This window comes from Octopus bimaculoides, chromosome 4 (assembly GCF_046866305.1).
Source record: "Octopus bimaculoides isolate indiv1 chromosome 4, ASM4686630v1, whole genome shotgun sequence".
Classification (NCBI taxonomy): domain Eukaryota; kingdom Metazoa; phylum Mollusca; class Cephalopoda; order Octopoda; family Octopodidae; genus Octopus; species Octopus bimaculoides.
Window position 1 is genome coordinate 143,592,867 of NC_142931.1, and position 22,415 is coordinate 143,615,281.

Sequence of the window (22,415 nt, forward strand, 5' to 3'; positions counted from 1 at the left end):
CCGTTAAGTTAGGGGGATATAAACGCACCTACGACAGTTAAGTGTTGGCGGGAAACACTATATATATATATATATATATATATATATATATATATATATATATGTGTGTGTGTGTGCAAATAATTAGATAATGGAGGAAACAATAGGTTAACAAACACATCAATTGGACAATATTTATAGCTTATTTATTAATACAAAGGATGACATAACAAATCTTAGTTGTTTCTAATCAGATTACCAAAATGCAGTCTATACATAAATGCGAGAATAAAATTCATCTTCATAGGGAATTCGAATTAAGGCAACAGATCTAGAATAAACAAAAGGAAAAGAGAAAAAAAACCTGGCTTAGACAAATAGTCGAGAAGCGCAATATGTTAAGTGCAAATAATTATTTACCACCAGGGCGACAAGAACGTCTATGGTGTTCTCCATTTTCTAATTATTTACATTGGTTCCTGATAAACTCTTGTTTATCCTGTTACCTGCACTCTATGTACTTGGTGTGCCTGCACACCAATGCCCGGGGATAATACAGGTAACGGATACCGATAGTATATACGGATATTTTATCCCTTAGTCGGTTATTATAACTGCTAACTCTCTCTCCCTCCCTCTCCCTCTCCCTCTCTCCACCCCTCTCTCTCTATATATATATCTAAGCATTTCCTCCAGCGCGCTAACGACTCTGCCAGCTCGCCGCCTTGTGCGAAACTTTGAAACAATTATATTATTTATTATTATTATTATTTATTATTATAGAGGCGGCGAACTGGTAGAATTCTTAGTACGCCGGGCGAAATGCTTAGCTGCATTTCGTCCGGCTTTACGTTTTGAGGTTGGCTTAGCCTTTTATCTTTTGGGTGGGGATCGGTAAAATAAGTACTTTGTTGATGTAATCCACTTACCCCTCATCTAAAATTGCTGGCCTTGTGCCAAAATTTATAACTAATTTTGCGAACCTCTGATTCTCTCAATGAAAATTTGTAATTTAGGACGTTGCTGCACATCGACCCATCTGTGAAATATAAGCAGCGTGGTTGGTGCGGAGTTTGAAATTTGCATTGAAAATGTGAATAGGGAAGTTCCGGGTTGGATTTCGTAGCAGGTAGGGGTGATTGGAAAAGGGTGCATTGTGAGGGTGCGGGACATCATGGAGCGGTGAAGCGGATTGTCCTTGTGGGACAGTTTCCAGTAAAGAAACTGAAGTGGAAACGGCTCAGGTAGTTTAAGAATCTCTTAGTTACATTTGAGAGAAGTGTGGTTTTGGGGGAAAGGTCATTTGTGAATTGTCCCGCGCACACTGAAGTGTCGATGATACAATACGAACTATCTACCTCTCGATTGTTTGTACCAAACCCTAACCCTCTCGATGTCCACGTTTGAATATTTTCTGAAAACTAAATTTAACGAAGTAATCCAATTTGGAATATTCTAAAAATTGAATTATTGTTGCAAGTTTTTAATTCTAAATTTTGAATACAATTATCAGTTAATTTAATTTCTCTTAATTTCGCTGTAAATGCCACTAAATTTTTCTATTTTATTTTCTAGAATTTTTTCGATTTGTTGTGCTGACTTTAACCAGTCTCCTGTCATTTGGGGCTAATTACTGCTATGATATGCCGGCCGTTCTACAATATACACTGCAAGAAAATTGGGTACCAGGGCTTTGTTTTTTTCTTTTCAAATTTTACACCAAATTTGAATGATTGTTTTTTTTTTTTTTTTTTTTTTTTTTTCTCTCTTCTCAAACACTTTTCCTAAAACTGAAGCTATTATTTAAATCGAGTATCGGTACTGAACGGTTAATCTAATAACTCGTTGTACATTTAATTGAACTTGTCTCAACTGATTGAATGAGAGAGAAGGCATTGTGTGTCACCACTCGCCCACAGCTGACAATCTCTCCAATTATAGACTGGTCGATTGAAAATATGCAGAAATACAGGATGTTTTATTTTAAAATAGGTTTTTTTTTTCAAAAAAAAAAAAAAAAGAAAACTACATTAAGATAATTAAATCTAGTCTGTGAGCTGCGTTTCCGAAGTTTAATTCCATTTTTATAAACTAGTTTATGAAATTCGATTTGTTAAAAATATAAAAAGAATTACCGTTAGATTTTCTGTGGTGTTGGTCACATGTTATTGTCACATTTGGCATTAATGGAAGAGTGGGGTTGATTGACGAGGAATCCCACAAGCAATGTGGTTATTGTATGTCACTTTTATTCTTGTAAGATACAGTAATAAGTTTCATTAATAAAATGGTTTTCATTAGTTTTTTTTAATTACAAAAACCTTCGATTACACGACAAATTTTAAACATTCGTACCTCCTCCATAATATTTTCAGACGTTATAGATCGATAATTAATTCATCCAATATATTTGGCCTTTTGGGCGGCGAGTTTGCAGGACTTTTAGGACGTCGGGCGAAATGCTTAGCGGTATTTTGTCTGCCGATACGTTCTGAGTTCAAATTCCGCCGAGGTCAACTTTGCCTTTCATCCTTTCGGGTCGATTAAATAAGTACCAGTTACGCACTGGAATCGATGTAATCGACTTAATCCCTTTGTCTGTCCTTGTTTGTCCCCTCTAGCATTAGCCCCCTGTGGGCAATAAAGAAATATATTTGGCCTTTTACGGAGATGAGAGGTTTTGTATTATATGATCAATTTTATTGATCCGAGGTTGTGTGATATTCGTAAAATAACTGGCTTCGCGATATCGTTTCAGTGACGAACAGAAATCGAACTCGGATCACAAATGTAATTCTTAGTGAGTTACCTACCTTCGCTAACTCACTCTCTCCTATTTAGAGATGGGAAATGAAATTTGCAGCTTATTGAAACGTAAACAGTGTTCTTTAAAACCGCTTAAAACATTGTAAATCAGTTCCCAAATCTTTTTTCAGGCTGCCACCCCATTGGCACACAGGTCACATTCCTATTGTTCCTCCCCACCAGAAATACAGATTATATTCTGCAGCAAGTTCGAAGCAACTGTCCCGTTCACCGAATACTGGGTTTTAGATTCGGTCTTTATTACCTCGCCCTTAGCGAAGGTGGAGATATTGTTTTCAGTTGTTTGTTTGTCTATGTACAAGATATCTCAAGAATCGTTGGATGGATTCGGATGAAACTTTCAAGGATGTTTGGCCACTTGACTGGCACGAACTGATTAAATTTTGGGATCGATCTGGAACTGGACAAAGATTCTGGATCATTTTTCCTGTTTTTTTTCTTTTACTTTTGAGTAGTCGTGTTCATTTTAAGTATCCTCGTTTGTGAGAGCATCCGAGTTTATTTCAGATATTCTCATTAAAAAAAAATCATCTCCGGCTAATCGTTGAGAACAATGGTGTTGCCTTAACGGAAGTTTGCGCTTTCTAAGTGCTCTTGTTTGTAATGCAATTTCTGCTAACTGAGCTATGAAGGAACCTTTAGGAAATCGCTTGCTCTGTTGAAAATAACAGCTAAAATTACCCCCAAAACCTAATCTTAAAATGAAAGGAAATTGGATAAAATCATCTAAGTCACAATTTAGAAGCAGATGGCAAGATGGTCATATTTGGATCATAGGTGTCAAAAAAGGTTTTAAATTCCGTTCTGGCCATTTTATTAAATTGCGTAAAGGTCTTGTAGAGTAAAAGTTAGTTTCATGCAGAAATATAAGACGTTGGTCGATTAAGATAATTAACGTTTCTCGCTCACAAATTTCAGAATAAACAAAACGAATGCCAAATGTGTAGAATTTATCTTCGTCATTCTCTTTTTCTCTCCTTTGTCAACGAAGTCAAACTGCACCAATCCTAGCCAAGATCACAAATGTTGTGAAGAATGCTTAAGTCTCGGAGCCGATCGTTACAACCAGTTATATACATCATTTTCTTGGTCGTAAGTATTGTTTTTTAGAAATTATTTTACAAGTTTGTCGTTGAATTGGGTTTATAGTGCGGTTGGTCCTCCAAGGATCTTTACTCTACCTTATTGACCCGAGTACATTAATCCCTTGTCATATTGCGGTTCACTTATCGCGGTTTATTATTTAAGCTTACGTCGATTCATCCGTGGTGGTGTTTTGCATTTATAATAAAATAAATATACAAACATATATATATAGTACAGTACTGTTTCTACTTCACGGATTTTCACCTATCGCGGCGCGGTTTGGAACGTAACACCTGCGATAGTCAAGTAGATTACTGCATCTAGTTCGATACTAAATTTATTAGTTTCATATATTGGCACAACGCCAGCAGTTTAGGAGGGAAGGGGGTAAATCGATTACAACGACCCCCTAGTGCTCAACTGGTACTTATTTTATCAACCCAGAAATGCTGGAATTTGAACTCGGAATGTAAAGGCGGACGAAATGCCGCTCAGCAATTTGTCCGGCGTGCTAACGATTCTCTCAGCTCGTCACCTTCAGTTCGATACGAATTTATTGATATCTTATTTATAGAATGGCTGTCATATTTTAATAATTTCTCTCAAATTATTTTAAATGCAAAAACATTTTAAAAACAAATTTAAATAAATCCGTTAACGGGTAATAGATTAATGCAAGCGATAAGAACTGACATGAGTGATATGAGAAAATATTTGGTCTGTGGCGTAATTGGTGACCTTGTCATTTGTGGCCCGAATCTCATTGATGAGCATTTTCTTAAATTAATGCTTATAATGTAATACCTATCTTTAAGTGTTTTTTTTTCAATTTCGGTTTTAATCCACCCTTCTGCATGTCACTTGCTTGACAAGATTTTTGTGCAATTATCGTTGTTTCAGACATTTTTATCGTAGCGTCCATGTAAAGCACGAATTACAAAATGATTTTTTGTTCTCAATTGTTATCAAAATATTGTTGGCGCATAAAACTAACCTATTTTAAAAATCGACTTCCATTTTGTCATTCACTCTTCCCCGTTTGCCTGTCAGCCGTCTGAAAAACAAATCTTCATTCCTGCTTTCAATTTCCTTCTACCACCTTGCAATTTGAACTCCAACTTGTAAACTATTAACTTAAAGTGAGAGCAATTACACATTATGGGGATATTGCAGGAAACTGGTGATTCACTCCATTGTTATGTACCCAAACACTTGATCTGGAAAGATCTTGCATAGAATATTAGAACCACTTACAGAAGGAAAATCTTCCCATACCGCTAAGTTACAAACACCACCACAAACAAACAAGTTGTCGGTAGAAATTAACGCTACCTGCCACAGGATATCGATATGATCTGCTTCTATTTGCCAAAAGGGTTTTATTACTTTTCTCAAATCAGAAAGCTGAAATATTTTGTGTGTTGATCTTTAGGTACATAATACATGTAATTAGACTACAATGACGTGATAGGCGTTATCTCGTAGCAATACAAAATGCTCAGATTGGTTTGCTATGAAAGCTTTGAGGGGATGTTATTTATTATTTGACTGTCTCTTCATTGTATAATGTTTTCTTTATGAACTTGCGGAAATTGAACCATCGGAAGATGATATCTTAGAGTCAGAGAGTGAATACTCAGATGCTTTGGATAAAAATTATGTAGCAAATACCAGTGGAAGTAAATACCAGTGACGCCAGTTCTACTGACGAAGATGAACAATTAGTTGTTCGAGGTCGTATGAGCCAACGCAGTTCTCCGGCGCCAACCGCATCGACATCTAATACTTATACCTCTTGCTAACACAAATCCCCCATCTTTATTCCCCTCCGGTTCCCAAATCTCTCGTCTCCTACCCAATAATCCCTCTCTGCTGGCCAGGCTTCAATCTTTATTCAGCCTTTTTCTCTGAAAGGTGCTGCCTGCACAAATGGGGCTTTCAGTCTCCTCACCTGCCATTTCCTTTAAACCGTTAACAAGCAGTATTAAACATGAAACTATTCTTGATAAGGTAATTTTTTTTTCTTTATCTCCCTTAGAAATGCTTGTATTGTGATCTTCTCTGGATTTCTCACTGACAAATTCGGTCACAGCAGTAAGTGAACAACATTGTTTTTTCTACTTTCGTTTGTCATTTTTCCTTTGTATTTCTTCTAAGTTAGAACTGTTACAGCGAGTCCGGCCAGTGTAAGATGGATGTAATTTACAGAACACATCTCTTAAAAACTAAAAGGATCATCTAGATCCTGTGTTATCCTAACATACTTCTGTTTCTTTGCAGTGTGTTCCCTACTGTTTTCCTCTTCAATTGTTGCTGGAGCTGGTCTCTTCACCCTTTCAGTCATTTCCAATATACGGCGGGCGGTCGCTATGTATCCTTTGATGTTAGTTGGCCGAATGTTATTAGGTATCGGCAGTGGATCTCTTCGAAGTAAGTAAAATCGATCTTTTTTGCATTCGATATCTGAAAGATAGGTTCTTGATTATGCTATAGATTTGCTTGCAGAGTCTGTTTTGTAGAAGCCGGAATATTTTCTTTACCAAAATTTCTAGTAATTTCTCTGGCAAGTTAAAGTTTCGGAGAAAAGATGTCATAATGACGTTTTAGAATTACGATTAGATCGTCTTCGCTGTTTGATTAGTATTGATACATATTCGTACCAGTTCCACAAGGAAAAGTAAGCCTCAGCAAGTTTTGAACGTAGACAACCTGAACAATTGCCACAGGGAATTTTGCCTGATGCCGTTGCGGTTCTGCCAGCGATTGCCCCCCCCCCCATCACATACAACTTTAATGTTTGGTATTTACAGTTTGGGTTACTGTAACAATGTCGATGGTTTTCGTTTAAGTTTTGCAATAATACAGGGTACCATATCCCTTTTTAGTGTTCGTATGTAGCTTTAAAAGTTACTTCTCGAAAATCCTCCAAATTTTGCTCACGAGTAGTCACATACGTGCGTTTGGGGTCGGGAGGGGGGGCAGCTATTCAATAGACCCTGAATTCATGTCTGTGCAGTTTCTCTCTCTTACGAGACACTAAATTACGCTAATTGCTTCATTATCGACAAACTCCGTTAATTTTACGTCAAGTCTTTTCCAACCTTGCTTTTCGAGGCTCTTGAAATGAGAAGTCTTTCTGACACTATGAAAATTAGTTTCCACTTACGATGAAAGTAAACAAAGTTTGCTTTAGAAGCGTTGAGATGTATTGAAAGATACAGAAATAATTTATTCTCAAACGCAGGAAAATGCTAATACAATAGCATGAACAGGATAAACTATCGATATATTGCAGAAAAATTCGTTACCGGCCATTCATGAGACTCCAACTCACATCCCTGTGATTACGCGTCAAGTGCTTTACCTTCAAGCTAAACTGCCCAGTAACGAATTGTTCCGCAATTCATGTTATTGTATTAGCATTATCATGCATTTGAGAATACATTATGAAGATAACTGTAAATGAAAGATGTCAAATCGCATGACGAAATTCTTGTATGTATGTACTCGATACTTTCTTAAACCATGTGGTTTTTAATTTCTTGCTTTGAAATTTCAGTCGTCCAAGACAGAATTGTAGCTTTTTGGTTTCAAAAGAACGAACTAGCATCGGCCTATGGCATCATTATGGCAATCGCTCGACTTGGTAGTGTGTTGAATTTTTTAATTACTAAAAACTTGGAACATCACTTTGGTTTAACCAAAACCCTTTTCTTTGGTAAGTTGATTAGGTATTTCCTCATAAATTTCCGGTGGAATCTCTTTTCATTCTTCATTAATCTTCATAGTGATTCAGACATAAGCTATTTCGACTTTTAACTATTACGGGAAGTTTCTTTCCTCGCTTCATAAATTGTCCTTCTGCTGTCTGCTATTGCCAAATATCTCTGACCTTCCTTCGTTGTTTGCTTACCCCTTTGTCTTCCATTATTTTTCTTCCTCTATATTTAAGTAAATTATATAAATTAGAAACTATATAATTACAGCCGTATCTCATCAATCGAGAATGACAAGTTTTAGTGTTTAGACGGCTGGATTCACGTGATCAACACAAACGTTTTCTAGGTCTTGTTATATTTGAGAAACAGATGTAGGCAAACCTGACATCGTTTGCTTCGCAATCACAGATTCGGTCTTATTGCACCTTTTCATCTCATGTTTTCCACTATCTTTAATGAAATTTGACTGAAACCGAGCAGAAACTCGTCACGTGATCATGTATGCGAACCTGTCTCTCGAACAATAATACCTGTATTCTGCCCAAATTCGACAAACCTGCTATCACTCCTGAAGTGTAACAAATCGGTGACGGATCCATTGGAAACCTGAAACTAACTCTGCTAGTTTCAAAATACAGAAAATAATAAAAATTAACTCTTCTGCCCACTTTTAAGCTAATTAAGTCTTAAATTTTCTTCATCATGCAGATTTGCCAAACTGTTGCCAACTTTAGTAATTTGGTGTCGCCGACCAAATTACTAATTATGTCTGTACTTCCAGGTTAGAGTTATCAAATAATGATTCGAATAAGAAACCGAAATTAAATTTCTTCTCGGAATTAAATCTGTTTTACTATTCTAGAATAGATCTGGTTTCTGAGTCGTGAAAATTATGGCAAGGTTGGTTGTATGATGTTCATCCATTTCCATATTCTAAAACAACTTTTGTGTTACTTCAGGTTTTTCTCTGTGTCTGTTCAGTCTTGGTTTGGCATTTTTATTGGCCATGGTAGAATGTTCAGTTAAAGACGACGACGAGCCAACTCAGAACAAACAACCTAAAGTAGCCGTAAGTATCTAATCTATATGGTCAGCGAAATATCTGACCAGTTTCCATTTTGTTCAAGGTAAAGCTATTTGATGTCGTCTCTACATCCGCACTTGTGTGACTTTCTTTATAAATGTCAAGTTGCTTCGTACGTATTTTAGTTTTTGAACAGTAAAACTCACAGGTTTTACGGAATCGCTCGTACACACACTTGATTGGTAAGACACCACTGAACTCAACCCGTTTGTAGATGGAAGGAATATCCCCACTATTTTGTCTTGGCATCAAACATACACACGGGCAGCTAGCTTTGTTGCATGGCACCAAGTTTTTAAATCTTGTAGCGCTCCATAGGCGACACTCGCTCGAAGTTCCCTTATGCAGTAAATGTAATACAATTTTCTGTGTAGAAACATTCGCCACTCCTAGTTCTAGATAAACTTTAATTGCAAAACAAGACATCAGTCCAGCAACGATCTTTGATTGATTGTAAGAGTTTAGAATTAAGATTGATCTGGAACTCTCGAACTATTTTAGTTCAGCTGCATTAAATGGAGTTAGTAAGGTTACTGTATTGATACTGAGGGAAATATCCTCACACGCACACACGCGCGCGCACACACAGTAAATATATCTAAAATTATTCTCTACATAGTCTGTGGTATCTTCGAATTGAGATTTTGCCTGACCTCGTGTTTTATATGTATTGATTGTTTACCTTGATGTGAGCGAGTTCCCCTCTTATTTTCCAAAGACAAACTAGTGCCAACTGTAAATCAGAATAATTAGTTTACTTAATTCTATATTTAAATAACGGAGGAAGCCTCTGTGCGGCATCTTGAATTGCTAGAACCTACTGTTTTACCAGAATACATGGGACAGTGTAGTTCATCATATATAAAATATGGGACGGCCGTGTCTGGAACGCCTTTGTTTCTAGGTATGCTCATTCACTATTAACCTCGGATTAAACAGCTACTCATCAATATCGAAAATTGGCTGACATTTTGTTTTTTTCTTTCTACCAGTCGTTGCGTGACTTGAAACAACTTTCTTGTCTTTATTGGTTGATAAACATCTCCAGATTGTTTTTCTTCAATGCTGTGGTACAGTTCGTGGTGGATTCGACGTAAGTAGTTTTGGTTTCCTCATCACTCAATAAGGAAATGTTTAAAATGTTTTGAAAGAATCTGTAAATCTAGCCAAAAGTGGATTGGTATAACAAACGAGGCGTCAGGTTTTACAATGCTAAGAAATAGAAGGATGTTGGATCGGGCACTTAGTGGAAAACCATGCGATATTTAATTAATTCCCGTTGGCTTTCATCGTTCAAAGTTGATTAAATACTAAAATATTTGGTCGATTTTACCAAATGTACGCTGGACTTTAGATTCCATAAAATATTGAACTTATAAAAGAAAAACTTGAGTTTCGATTCATATTACAGACAAGATATCCCGATCTTCCTGGTTCACTACCCACAATCTCTTTTCATTTAATCTTTAGTTGATTTAAATTTGAATTTTTTGTCTTTTGCCGATTTTTGAGAATTTTCATTGACGCTGCTGGTATAATTTTGGAAAAATTGAAGCATTCCTTTGACAATTACGGATTGTGTTGAACTTATTTTACGCGAGACTTTTGGCCCGCCCTGTTCTGTTTACAAAACTTAGTCCTTATGAAAACTCGGAAGTGCGTAATGATAGAACAAAAGGTTCCGAAAATGATTTATAAAATTTTGTATTTTCAAATCTTATATTAAACCTGCATGGACAAAACCCAATGAAAGACAAACGGGAAGATTTCGAAAGGAATGACTTTCATAAGATAAAGAAACGAGCAGGAAAAGAGATTAGCTATTTGGGATTTAATGAATTTCAAGTTGTCTTGATGCGCTCAAATTGCCCCCTTAAATCATGTATTTTGACTGGTATCTTATCAATTCTCTAATCAACCCGTCTTTATCAATTGAATGGTAATTATCTTTAAACGCGAAATCATAAATATTTCCTTCTGGAGATATTTATGATCGAACAGTTAAAATGCTTCTATCAATTTCCTTTTTATCTCTTGAAATTTTCCAACAAGCATTTTCAATTTACCGAAAGCAAGATGGCACAAATAATTCTCGTTTTTATTTTAAGGGAATTTTTCCAAGACAAATATAAAATAAGTCCCGAACGTTCAGCTTATATAATTGGAGCCATCTACGATGTCGGTATGGTCTGTTCGCCTTTCGTTGGTTTTCTTGCGGTAAGTACAACTGGACAGTTTGGATTTTGTTTTATTTCTGATCACTTCTGACCTATGAGCGAAGGTGCTCCAGCCGTGATCATGCAGTGGGTCTAGGACTACATGATATTATGCCTTTCCTTTTAAGACTATGGGGATATAATTGAAGTGATTTCGCAGCTATTTCTCACCCGTCAGCTAATTACGAGGTCTGATCAAAATGTATCCGGGCAGGTGCAATAAGAAAACTACAGCATACATCATTTCGGTATTTAATCCTTCGGAGTAGTTCCTTTCTGAAGCTACGCACTTTATCCAGCGTCGTTTCCATTGATCTAAGCATTCCTGGAACTCCTTTCCTGGGGGGTAGTTGGCAGCTGCTCCGTCCCGCTCTTTGGGATTTCTTTGACGTCTTGAAAAATTTTTGGGAAGATTCATGGCTGTAATAACCTTCAAGAAGTATCTCTTCACTCACTCACTCTTGGTCACTCACTGACTCTTGGTTGGGCACTCACGGAAGCTCTTCGGTGTGCTGAGACGACCGCACGCTTTACTTCCAAGCTCTGTCACAAACAACGGAAGTGAGAATGTTAAAACGTGGTGTGCATGCGCGTCAGTTTAAAATCAATCTTTTTCTCTTTAACTCCGTTACCAAAACATGTCTGATACTTTTGATCAGATCTTGTATTTAACTTTTATCAAACGTGCCTCATCTTGACCATTCTTTTTGTAAACGAGGCCACGTTGTTCGCTGACTTTTCTGTTTAATATGGCAGTGTAATTTGAGGCATGGCTGCTATTTCTAGCAAATGAAGCCACCGTGGGGAAGTCACCGTGTTAGGTCATTACTGTCTACAAAATCAGTGGGCAAACAATCGGCTTCCGTCTACCAAATCCACTCACCAGGCTTTGGTCGGCCCGAGGCTATATTAGAAGACACTTGCCCAAGGTGCCACACAGTGGGACTGAACCCGGAACCATGTGGTTGGTAAGCAAGCTACTTACCACACAGCCACCCCTGCGCCTAAAAAACACTCGTCCCTGTTTATCTAAATTTAAAGAAATTGTACACATAGGCGCAGGCATTGGTTGTGTTGTAAGAAGCTTGCTTCTTAACCACATGGTTCCTGGTTCAATCTGACCAAAACTTTTCGTGAAATTGCTTGGCGGAAACTGAAAGAAGCGGGTGTGTTTTACCCCCGCCGCTTGACAACTGGTGTTGATGTAATTACGTCCCTGTAAATAAGCGGTTCAGCCTAAGACCGATAGAATAAGTACCAGGCTTAAAAAAAAATCCTGGGGTCAATTTGTTGGATTAAAGATTCTTCAAAGCGGTGCTCCAGCATGGCTGCAGTCAAATGACTGAGGTGAAAGATAAGACTGAAGATTTTATGCAGGGTGTTCAAAAAGTCTCTCCGCAGTGAATTTTTCGACATCTTCACACAGTCCATACCGCGTCACACTCCAACATGTATTTCAAAATATGTGTAGGAGAGTCAATTTATGTATTGAAAACGAAGGACCACACTTTCAATACCTTATAAAGTATTTTAAAGTCTTGTAAAGTCTAATATATTCTTTTGTAGTCTTATGCCATCTTATGATTATTTATTTTGCAATAAAATACTGCGGAGAGACTTTTTGAACACGCTGTATTTAGCGGATTCCAACACTAGCCATCATTATTTTTTTTTTGCGACTTTTATTGATTCTCTTTTGAGACTTATATTGATATAACGTATCGATGAGGTTACGATAATGTCTAACCCCCACCTCCTCATCTTTTTTTTTTTTTCATTCTTTTATATTTTCTAGGATTACACAAAATCTGTGAAACGAATGTTGTTTATTGGTATCGTCTCCTTGCTGCCTGTGTATTTGGTGATGGCTTATACCGGCTTAAACCCGATTATATGCACCGTGTGGATTGGATTAAGTCTTACTGTCTGTGTGGTAAGAAGTTTTCACTTTATTCAAAATTTTTTTTTTTTTTTACTGGTTCTAATCATCACTATGGCCATATTGGGGCATCAACGTAGTACTTTTCGCCAATATCGAAACCACCTAAAGGTAGCGAGCTGGCAGGATCGTTAGCATATACTAGAAAAAATACTGAACGGTATTTCGTCTGTCTTTACGTTCTGAGTTCAAATTCTACTGAGGCCAACTTTACCTTTCATTCTTTCGGGGTCGATAAAATACGTACCAGTTGAGTGCTGGGGTCGACTTGCTCTCCTCCCCCAAATTGTTGGCCTTGTACTAAAGTTTGAAACCAATGTCGACCACACCCCGTTATTTTGGTCAAACTTTGTTTGTCGAACTGTGCGATTGAACAAATTGTTACTTTTAATTTTCAGCAAAATTGGGGAAGGACGATTCTGGTCATTTTATAAGCATTTTATAATGTTTCTTTTTCTGTAAAACTGGCCGTGTATCGGCAGCTGATGGCTCGCGGAGCGGCACCGGTCCGAGGACCACCACTTATGAGTAGCACTGTCCAGACAACGACACTGAATTTGGAACCCTGAAATATAGAAGTGGCTTATTAGTGTATTTTGAAAGTGTCAGTAGACAAAAGGGTAACTGTCCCATATCATCTCTCGATGCGTGGCTAAAGATGCTTATAATTGGAAGATGTTTGATTTGTTCCCCTAATTTCAATGTTATTGTGGATCTTAGTTGAAGATGTTCATTTATATCTCTAAATACTTCTATTACTTTGGCCATGTTAGAGTACAAAAAATATCGACAATAACTGATAGCCGTATCGTTCACTATACCTAGTTGCATTTAGTTACGAAAGTATTTTTGATTATGGATAAACTTCTATGTCATTAGGGTGATGAAATATCCATAATCTAATTTTAACCATCGGCTACAAGTAATTTTCTCTCCTATTCGATATAAAGTTAGTCATACACTGTACAGCAAAGAAGAATACAAGGGAAATAATATTTGCAAGGGAAGTAATTTAGATTTCTTAATGCAAGGGAGACAATTTCCTTAAGTACAATTTCTTAAGTGTCATATATATATATATATATATACGTTGTTTCACGCTGAATCACCCCGAGAACTACGTTAAGGGTACACGTGTCTATGGAGTGCTCAGCCACTTGCACGTTAATTTCACGAGCCGGCTGTTCCGTTGATCGGATCAACTGGAACCCCCGTCGTCGTAACCGACGGAGTGCCACGTTATAACATTGTCATTTTTCTTTTGTATCTAGATCTGTTACTGGCCGGTGATGACCAAAGTAATTCCGCCACATTTACTTGGATCTGGTCTGGGTATCTGTACGTCTTTGACGGCAATTGGTGTAGGAACTACATCATTCATTGTCGGTAAAATTCTTGAACATGATGAAAGGTAAACATATAATTTTTTTTTTAATTGATTATTGAACTGCAATTTTTTCTCAGTAATTTCTCATGAAACTATTGATGTAATATTTCGGGAACCTTCTTTCATGCTCAGTTGCTGAAGGGTGGAATATACTCTCTGCATTAGTTGTTAGCTGTCGAGACCCTACATCCTTCAAAACTTCTATATTTTTCGAAATTTGCCAACACCGTTTTTAACAATTTCACTGTTCACTTCTTGTGCACTATTCCATGTTCGGTTCATGCCCTTTTGGATACTCTGAGTTGTGCACCTGAGCCCTATATACAAGTTCGTTATTTTAAATGGGAGGGGCTCTAAACTACACAAAAGGGAATCTCTGTGCAGTCACTCCCGACTCCATAAATAAGTGAAACCCCACTCAGTAGGTTTTAACAGAAATATATCCTAGATAGACTTTAGTGTAAAACACACCAAGTTTGAAACGCGTTACGTTATGAATCCGCTGGATCAGAATTGATTTGTTGAAAAACATTAACCAAGTAAATATCATCGGTCTTGAAGGGTCGGGCGAATACCACGAGCAAAATTGTTCCTTTCAGACCAGTGTGAAGATTTTTTTGTTACCCCAAAATCTTTTTTGGTTAGATGAAATTAGTCCTAGACTTAAAGGTGACCGAAAATAATTCAATTTATTTTAAAATCGTTTCATATATTTGAAATGTTTGTTTGCTCAATGTTAAAGAAAATGTTAAAGTTGATGTAAAAAAAATACAAAACAAATAAGGTTGAAGAACAGAAAACTTTAATCACTTTTTAAAGTTATCTCTAAAGATTTTCTTTAGAAATTATTGTTACCACTTCGATCGCATTGTTTGCATGGACGTATTCGCATACGGAATATCGCAACTTTCACTACTGGCTCTGTTTCTATAGAATGTCTGCAGAGAACTTAAAGAAGCGATTGAATCGCACTGCTAACACAAGTAGGACGCAGTATTGACTTATCAGAGCGAAGTTTAAGAGGTGTTTGCCAATTTTTCGACCTCTTGAAGATCAGCAGCTTATAACCCAGAGATTTGCATTATCGGTAGGAATGAGAAACTATGGAATATAATCAGTGAACCGCTGCTTCTGACCATCTCAGTCTTGGAGACATCATGAAAAAAGCTGCAGAGTATCTTACAAAACTCAATTTTTAAAATTCTTCAGTTTTTCTTTTGAAAAAGCTACTGCTGCTTTTCACATTTCAGTTCCATTACAGAATCTCTGCTCTAAATATTCAAGGTATTTATTCCATAAAAGGACATTTTCCTTTCCTTCAAAATTAAATTGCAAAAGCGGATTTGATGTGAAAAGTATTCCGACCAAATAAAAATAGGTTTTATTTGTAAGGGACAATACTCTTTTGAACCTCATCTGAAAGTTACCTCCCTTATTAATGACAAATTGATTCTCAATAATAAACTCCACCATTGTTCCATAGTTCACGAAACATTAACATGTTTAGTGTATATCCTTCGATCATTCTGCTTACATCGACCCCGGCAATCTCCAGTTCCTGTTTTCATCAACAACTACATCACAGCAAATGGATAGAAATTATGGATTACATAATTAACTTTGTCAAAGCCTCATAGATGCTGCCATCACCTCAACTGGCTGAAACTCCATCGCCAGACCCTGGTTCTGTTCACTCGCTTCCAATCAACGTCTGGAGTTTTAAACTAAGCCCTAATCCTTTAGGCTTTTTCATGAGTTCTCGAGTAATGAACTGAACGATTGCGACAAACCTTTTTAACGAATCTACACTATTAATTATACATCAGTGCTGATAGCTTTAAGGTTCACCAATTTAGTAAAATACTCGATGCCCCACATGGGAAAAATGATTTTTCTTGTATTTCCTGTTGGAAATACGTTTTTTCACAACTTTGGGAAACAAACTCGCTGATAGCAAAATCAATTTCTTTCTGGTTACATGATTTATCGTTGTTGTGTGTTTGACGGAAATCCTCATTGATAGAAATTTATGTTGGTTGGAACACGTACACAGGATGGACAACAACAGTTTCCTCAAACAACTCCTATACTCCCAACTTTGCAAGGAGAAAAGAAACGATGAAAAAATCCGAGGTTCAGATACTGCAAAGCGAATATGAAGTGGAAAGCAATTGATCATAATAAATGGCAAACGCAAGCTTTCTCCATACTGGTCATTTTTCTTTTGCTTATCAAGTCCCATCGAAACCATGGACAGTCATAATTGTGACGACTGACAGCAGACGAGGAAATATGAGAGTTACGTGTTTGATCAAGTTTTTCCAATGACTGTTTTTTTCTTTCACAAATCAGACACGTCAAATGTAGCTCTTGAATTTGAATATTTGGTGAAGTACAGTCTTCATAAAAATATGCTATTCGTTTCATGAATGAAGCACTGATAAAAAAATAACCTTCTGCAGCTGACTTCCCCACCAAATTCGTAAAGTTGTCCCATTATGTGTAATCTGTTTTCTGATCTCTCCTCCATACACGACTTTTGCAAAGAAACATTTATTTCTCAATATATATTACCGTAAAATAGACAACTTAAGCTATTATTACAATTGCACATCTGAAATTATTTCATGTAGAATTGAATTTATCTGGTAGTTTTAAAATGATTTTCTTCTCGAGAAATTGAGATTTAGTCGTCTGCTTCTAGGTAATGTCCCTTTTAAATCGTTATTTCGCTTTCATTATCTCCCTTGGAACTGTAACGCTTCTCCAGATATCTTCGTTTGTGCTGATGAAATTGTAACTATTTTATAATATAATTTTTTTCCTGTTCTCATTTCAGTGTAAGCCCTTCAGAAATGCTTCATCTTTGGCGGATCACCATGATATATTTAACCATGAATGTTTTCATGTCTTTCCTCTTCATCTGTCTTTTCTTCCTCAAGGACAAGAAACGGGTAAAATTATTTGTTTTTTGCCTCTTGCATTATTTAAACCTGACAGTTGTCTATCGTCTGCGCAGATTCAAGCATGTGGTAAACTGGAATGAAAACGATATTTTCATTACTGACCCTTAGTAGGATAAGTGAAGGCACGTGGCTCAATGGTTAGGGTATTCGGTTCACGATAGTAAGGTCTGGAGTTCGATTCTCAGCGGTGCGTTGTCTCCTTGAGCAAGACTTTTTCACGTTGCTCCGTACATTCAGTTGGCAAGAACGATTTGTACCTGCAATTCAAAGGAGAAGCCTTGTCACATTCGGTTCTCGCTGAATCTCTCCGAGATCATCTCCATTAACGGTACACGTGTCAGTGGAGTGCTCAGCCACTTGCAAGTTAATTTCACGAGCCGGCTGTTCCGTTGACCAGATCCACTGGAACACTTCATGTCGTAACCGATGGAGAACCAGCTCAGTAAGATGAGCGACAAGATTCTTTGAGCTTATTTTAGAATACATGACTCAAAGACAATATTCAAGAACGTACTTCACTTCGGAAATATACTAATTTTGTGTCAATACAGGGAATATTGGAAAATTTCATCAGAAATCAATGAAGCTTGGAAAATACTAAATTAGTCAATTATAATTAAAATGGTAAATACGGATGACAATAATTTAGTGTTACCATATTTAATGCAGCGAATATTAGAGAGTTGATTAGAAATAAATGTGCTTTGCAAAATACGGTATTAGTTAATTGCAATTTTAATTATTATGCTAATTACGGGAGATAGTAATTTAGTTACCATGTTCAATAGAGAGTGAATTAGGAAGTTGATTAGAAATGTGGTGCGAGAAATAACACATTAGTTAATTACTATTTTAATTATTATGGTCATAACGAAAGATTAATAATTGTTAGTGTTAACATTCTAGTATTGTCTGTATTAAATATAATTAGTAATTTACTAATATGCAATTTTTCCATTAAATATTTCTATTTTAATTATGGTAATTACAGCGATAACTGATGTCGGGATTTAACTTTAGGATTTATACGTTATCTAGGGTTGCGGCTCTGCGTTTCCTTCAGGAACGGCATTAACGTCACTAAATACCCCTTAATCTCTATATAAAGTATCTCCAACATAATTCTGTCTAGTCTCGGGGATTAAACTGTGTTGTGTTGGGATTATTGTTCGACAGAATAAATTGATTTCTCAATTGGGACTTCCTTTTTTGACTACAACAAAACATTCGCGATAGGGATTATCTGGGGTTTTATGTTCTTACATATTGCTGCAGACAATATCCTCTCGATTAACTGTTCTCGTTCCTCCAAAATCGAAGAAATATCGAACAGCTAAATACCTGAAAGAGTTCATATCTTATACACGTCTACCTATCACTAAATAAATTGACCCTCTCAGAGAGTGAGTCGTGTAAAATATTATTTTAGTGCAGTTGTTTTTACTAATGTGAGTGTTTTAATTATAAAACGTTCTTTTTTTTTTAATCAACAGGTTGAACCTGAATTCAATCATGCAAAGCTTCGTCCACGAGCCAAGACCTGTATTGATAGGTTCGACAGACGCTTAAGTAGGAACGGTTCATACAACACATTTGGAGACGTAAAGCGCCCAGTGAGAGCAATGTCCTGTGTAGGATATATTTAACTACCGCAACTGGTCCTGTTTTCACCAGTTTGCCGACGCCTCAATTAAGATAGTTGTTTATTTATCGGTTCTACCGCCCCTCAAACAAATTCTTTATAAATGCTCCTCAAATTCTTTATAAACGTATTCTTGAATATGCTGTTTTATTTTTTGTTCCGTTTTAATTTCTGAGAGAATAATTAACATTCCGTATGAAGGTTATGCCTCACGTGGACTTTTTTCGTATTATGTCTTAAATGTAAAATGTTTCACGAGATAGCTGCCATATTATCAAGCACAACATGTTGTTCGTTTGTTATTCTACACGTTATGGTGACACCATAACCGTGGGAGAAATGTTATATTTTTATAGTTGTTGCAAAAACAAAACCAAAAAAATTAGATTGATACAAATTAGATTCCGAAATCCAGTTTCAGTTATTTTTGTTTAATTACGTTATTCTGTTAACGATATCACAAAAAATGTATCGGGTAGCTTACAAAACCCGACAAAATGTACAGTTTGTTATAATCATAAATGAATCAAATATTCTATTTACTTCATCCAATTTTCATCTATTCATTTATTTTGGTTTTAGTAAACCTGCCAATTTTTTTTTAATTTAAAAATTGTTATACGCCAGGATCCTTATGCTGTAATGAAGCAACAGCTACCATCTTAAACAGAAATGTTAGCAATCATCTGAGTCGGCAGCGGAGTGGTAACTTAAATTCTATCTCTAAAGACATCGTATTTGTTCAGCAGTTTTCACGGGAGACAACTTTATACTCAGAGGAGATAACTTCTGTCAATATCATGAGAAAATTTTTTTTTTTTTTATCCCGATTTCTATTTAGTTCCGTTTCCATACGGTACCAATCACAGTCATCAATATTATCGATGAGAGAGAAATTTTGCGTTTTTATTGTTGCTTCATGAAATTTACTAAATTAGTGCCAATTATTACTTTCAAAGCCAAGTTTTCAATCATTTTGTTAATTACTTCATTATTTTTGTTACACAATTTAATATCACACAAAAATTATTTATTTTCTGTTTATGTGGATGAATAGACAAAAATATTTCATATACATCTTATGGAAATAAATAAAATATATATATATATGCGTAAAAATAACATCGGTCTTTTGTCATCATTCAATTGTGTATCCGTTCATTACAAAATATATTGCTTTACCAATAGAAGTCGATATTTTCGAATGATCAACGAACTTCTACATGGTCGTCCTTACAGTTAGAAATAGCAGCGAATTATTCTTGAAACATCGACAAAAAAAAAAAAAAAAAAAAAAAAAAATCGGGCGCAGGAGTGGCTGTGTGATAAGCAGCTTGCTTACTAACCACAGTGGAGGCGCGTGTCCTACTGGTTAAGGTGTCAGCACTATGATCGTAAGATTGTGGTTTCGATTCCTGGACAGGGGCGGCGCGTTGTTTTCTTGAGCAAAACACTTCATTTCACGTTGCCCCAGTCCACTCAGCTGGCACAAATGAGTCACGCTGCGATGGACTGGCGTCCCGTCCAGGTGGGGAACACATACGCCTTTGAAACCGAGAAACCGGGCCCATGAGCCTGGCTAGGTTTTAAAAAGGGCGCATTTATTTTTTACTAACTACATGGTTCCGGGGTCAGTCTCACTGCGTAGCGCTTGGGCAAAAATGTCTTCTATAGCCTCAGGCCGACTAAAACCTTGCGAGTGGAAGCTGAAAAAAACTTGTGTGTCTGTGTGTTTATACCCCAACATCCCTTGGCAACCGATGCTGGTGTGTTTACGTCCCCGTAAGTTAGCGGTTCGGCAAAAAAGACCGTTAGAATAAGTACTAGGCTTACAAAGAATAAGTCCTCGGGTCGATTTGCTCGGCTAAAAGCGATGCTCCAGCATGGGCGCACTCAAATGACTGATACTAGTAAAAGAATATAAAAAAAAAAATATCTGGTCATGGCTGGAACGCTTGGAATCTAAAACGGTAATTAGCCAGACGGAATTTAATGATTTCTTGTTAAAAATCGATAAAGTTAATTTTACTTAAAACAAATAAATTACTCATGTTGGAGACGACCGTGACTGATATCGATGTCGAGTTTGATTCATCTGATGAATTACATCGCCCGACTCACCATCTTCAATAATTCCTTCCTGTATTTAGATCCGTCGTTTCAGCCACTCCGAGGACAATTTTATTTTAGTGTCTGTGCGCGTGCGTGTGTGTGTGTGTGTGTGCGTGATAGAGATAATTCAGTAGTTTGGCCAATGGGACTCTGCGCTTTCTGAATCAGTGACACAAACAAGTATACCTTTTTAACAATAATCCTTAGGTAGAATCTGTGTGTGACAAAGTTGTCCCCTTTAGATCATAGGTACAATCCACCCGACGAACTTCCACATGGTTTCCGTCAATCCAGTTTTACTCCCAATGAATGGATTGAGATTATACAAAGACATTTTTCAGCCTGCAGCGCTGCTCTAAGCTCTGGCCCATTACGCCTCCACGAAACAAAGCTAACAGTAAGATGAATATTTATATTTTGTTGGATTTGAAGTAGTCTATTTGAATCAGATCCTCAAAATTAATCTTATGCAACACATCCGGTTCTATACTTAGTTGCGGTAAGGTATCCCAGTGGTTTCTTTTGTGCCGTAAACCATTTACCATTTCTGTGGTGTCCCCATTTCCCTTGATGCCCTTGGCACGCACTTATTTTACTTAATGGTTAATCCAGCGCTGCTCGAAATAAAGAACGTGGAAGAGTCACTGACAGATTTCGATTCTGGTTCGAATTCTAAGGGGTACTTCAGAACTGAGAACGCATTTAATGGTGTTAGCTATTAAATGGTTTTCTTTTAAGAGTGGACTATTGTCAGTCTTGCAGCATCATATGGAAATGCTACAGGTTTAAGTGAAGACCATTTAGTAGACGGGTAACCGGCTCCCAACGATGACCCCCTTCAGTGAGATCGAAACACGTATGTCCAAAACTTCGTGTTCAAGATCATCTCAAATGGTCTCCATTTTTAAGCGGGGTCCCTCGTAATCGATCGGAGCCGTCCCTTGCTGCTAATCGAAAGGCATGGAGGTCCGTGTGTGATGTAGGAACAGAGCGCTTCGAAACCGAACGCAAGAGACTGCATGAAGAGAGATGTCATCATAAACCCCCTACGGCTGTTGTTCGGGATCACCTTCTGTGCTCTCAGTGCTACAGGGTCCATATCGGTCGTCAGTCTCATTCGTTCTCACGAGAAACAATGCTGGAGGTAGAGAAGGATGAATGTCATAAATCAATGCTGTCATAAGCAAATAAGCATTGGCCAGTCGTAATACAGTGTCATATAATTTATGGGATTTAATCCTTGAACCCTGACACAACCATCTACAAAGGTTGTAATTGATTCTGCAGAGTCTATTATACAGCAATATTTTATCAGTCTTTAAGGGGGTGAGTTGGCACTCATTTGCACGCCGGGCAAAATGCTTAGCGGCATTTCACTCTGCCTTCATTCTTTCGGAATCGATAAAATAAATACCAGTCGATCTAACCGACTTATCTCTTACCCGATAAAATTGCTGGT

The 22,415-nt window shown here is 37.1% G+C and overlaps 1 protein-coding gene across 1 annotated transcript in view; it reads left to right on the forward strand.

The window, feature by feature from the left end:
* The window catches only part of LOC106872025 (lysosomal dipeptide transporter MFSD1), a 31,033-nt gene extending 11,067 nt beyond the window's left edge, over positions 1–19,966 (forward strand). The window contains exons 3-14 of the mRNA XM_014918850.3: positions 1,555–1,661; positions 3,797–3,897; positions 5,930–5,985; positions 6,172–6,321; positions 7,451–7,609; positions 8,570–8,679; positions 9,687–9,787; positions 10,803–10,911; positions 12,706–12,843; positions 14,121–14,260; positions 17,076–17,190; positions 18,696–19,966. Of these exons, the coding sequence (XP_014774336.1) occupies positions 1,555–1,661; positions 3,797–3,897; positions 5,930–5,985; positions 6,172–6,321; positions 7,451–7,609; positions 8,570–8,679; positions 9,687–9,787; positions 10,803–10,911; positions 12,706–12,843; positions 14,121–14,260; positions 17,076–17,190; positions 18,696–18,848 (1,439 nt within the window). The 3' untranslated portion in view covers positions 18,849–19,966. The remainder of the gene's footprint in view (positions 1–1,554; positions 1,662–3,796; positions 3,898–5,929; positions 5,986–6,171; positions 6,322–7,450; positions 7,610–8,569; positions 8,680–9,686; positions 9,788–10,802; positions 10,912–12,705; positions 12,844–14,120; positions 14,261–17,075; positions 17,191–18,695) is intronic.
* The last annotated feature ends 2,449 nt before the right edge of the window (positions 19,967–22,415 follow it).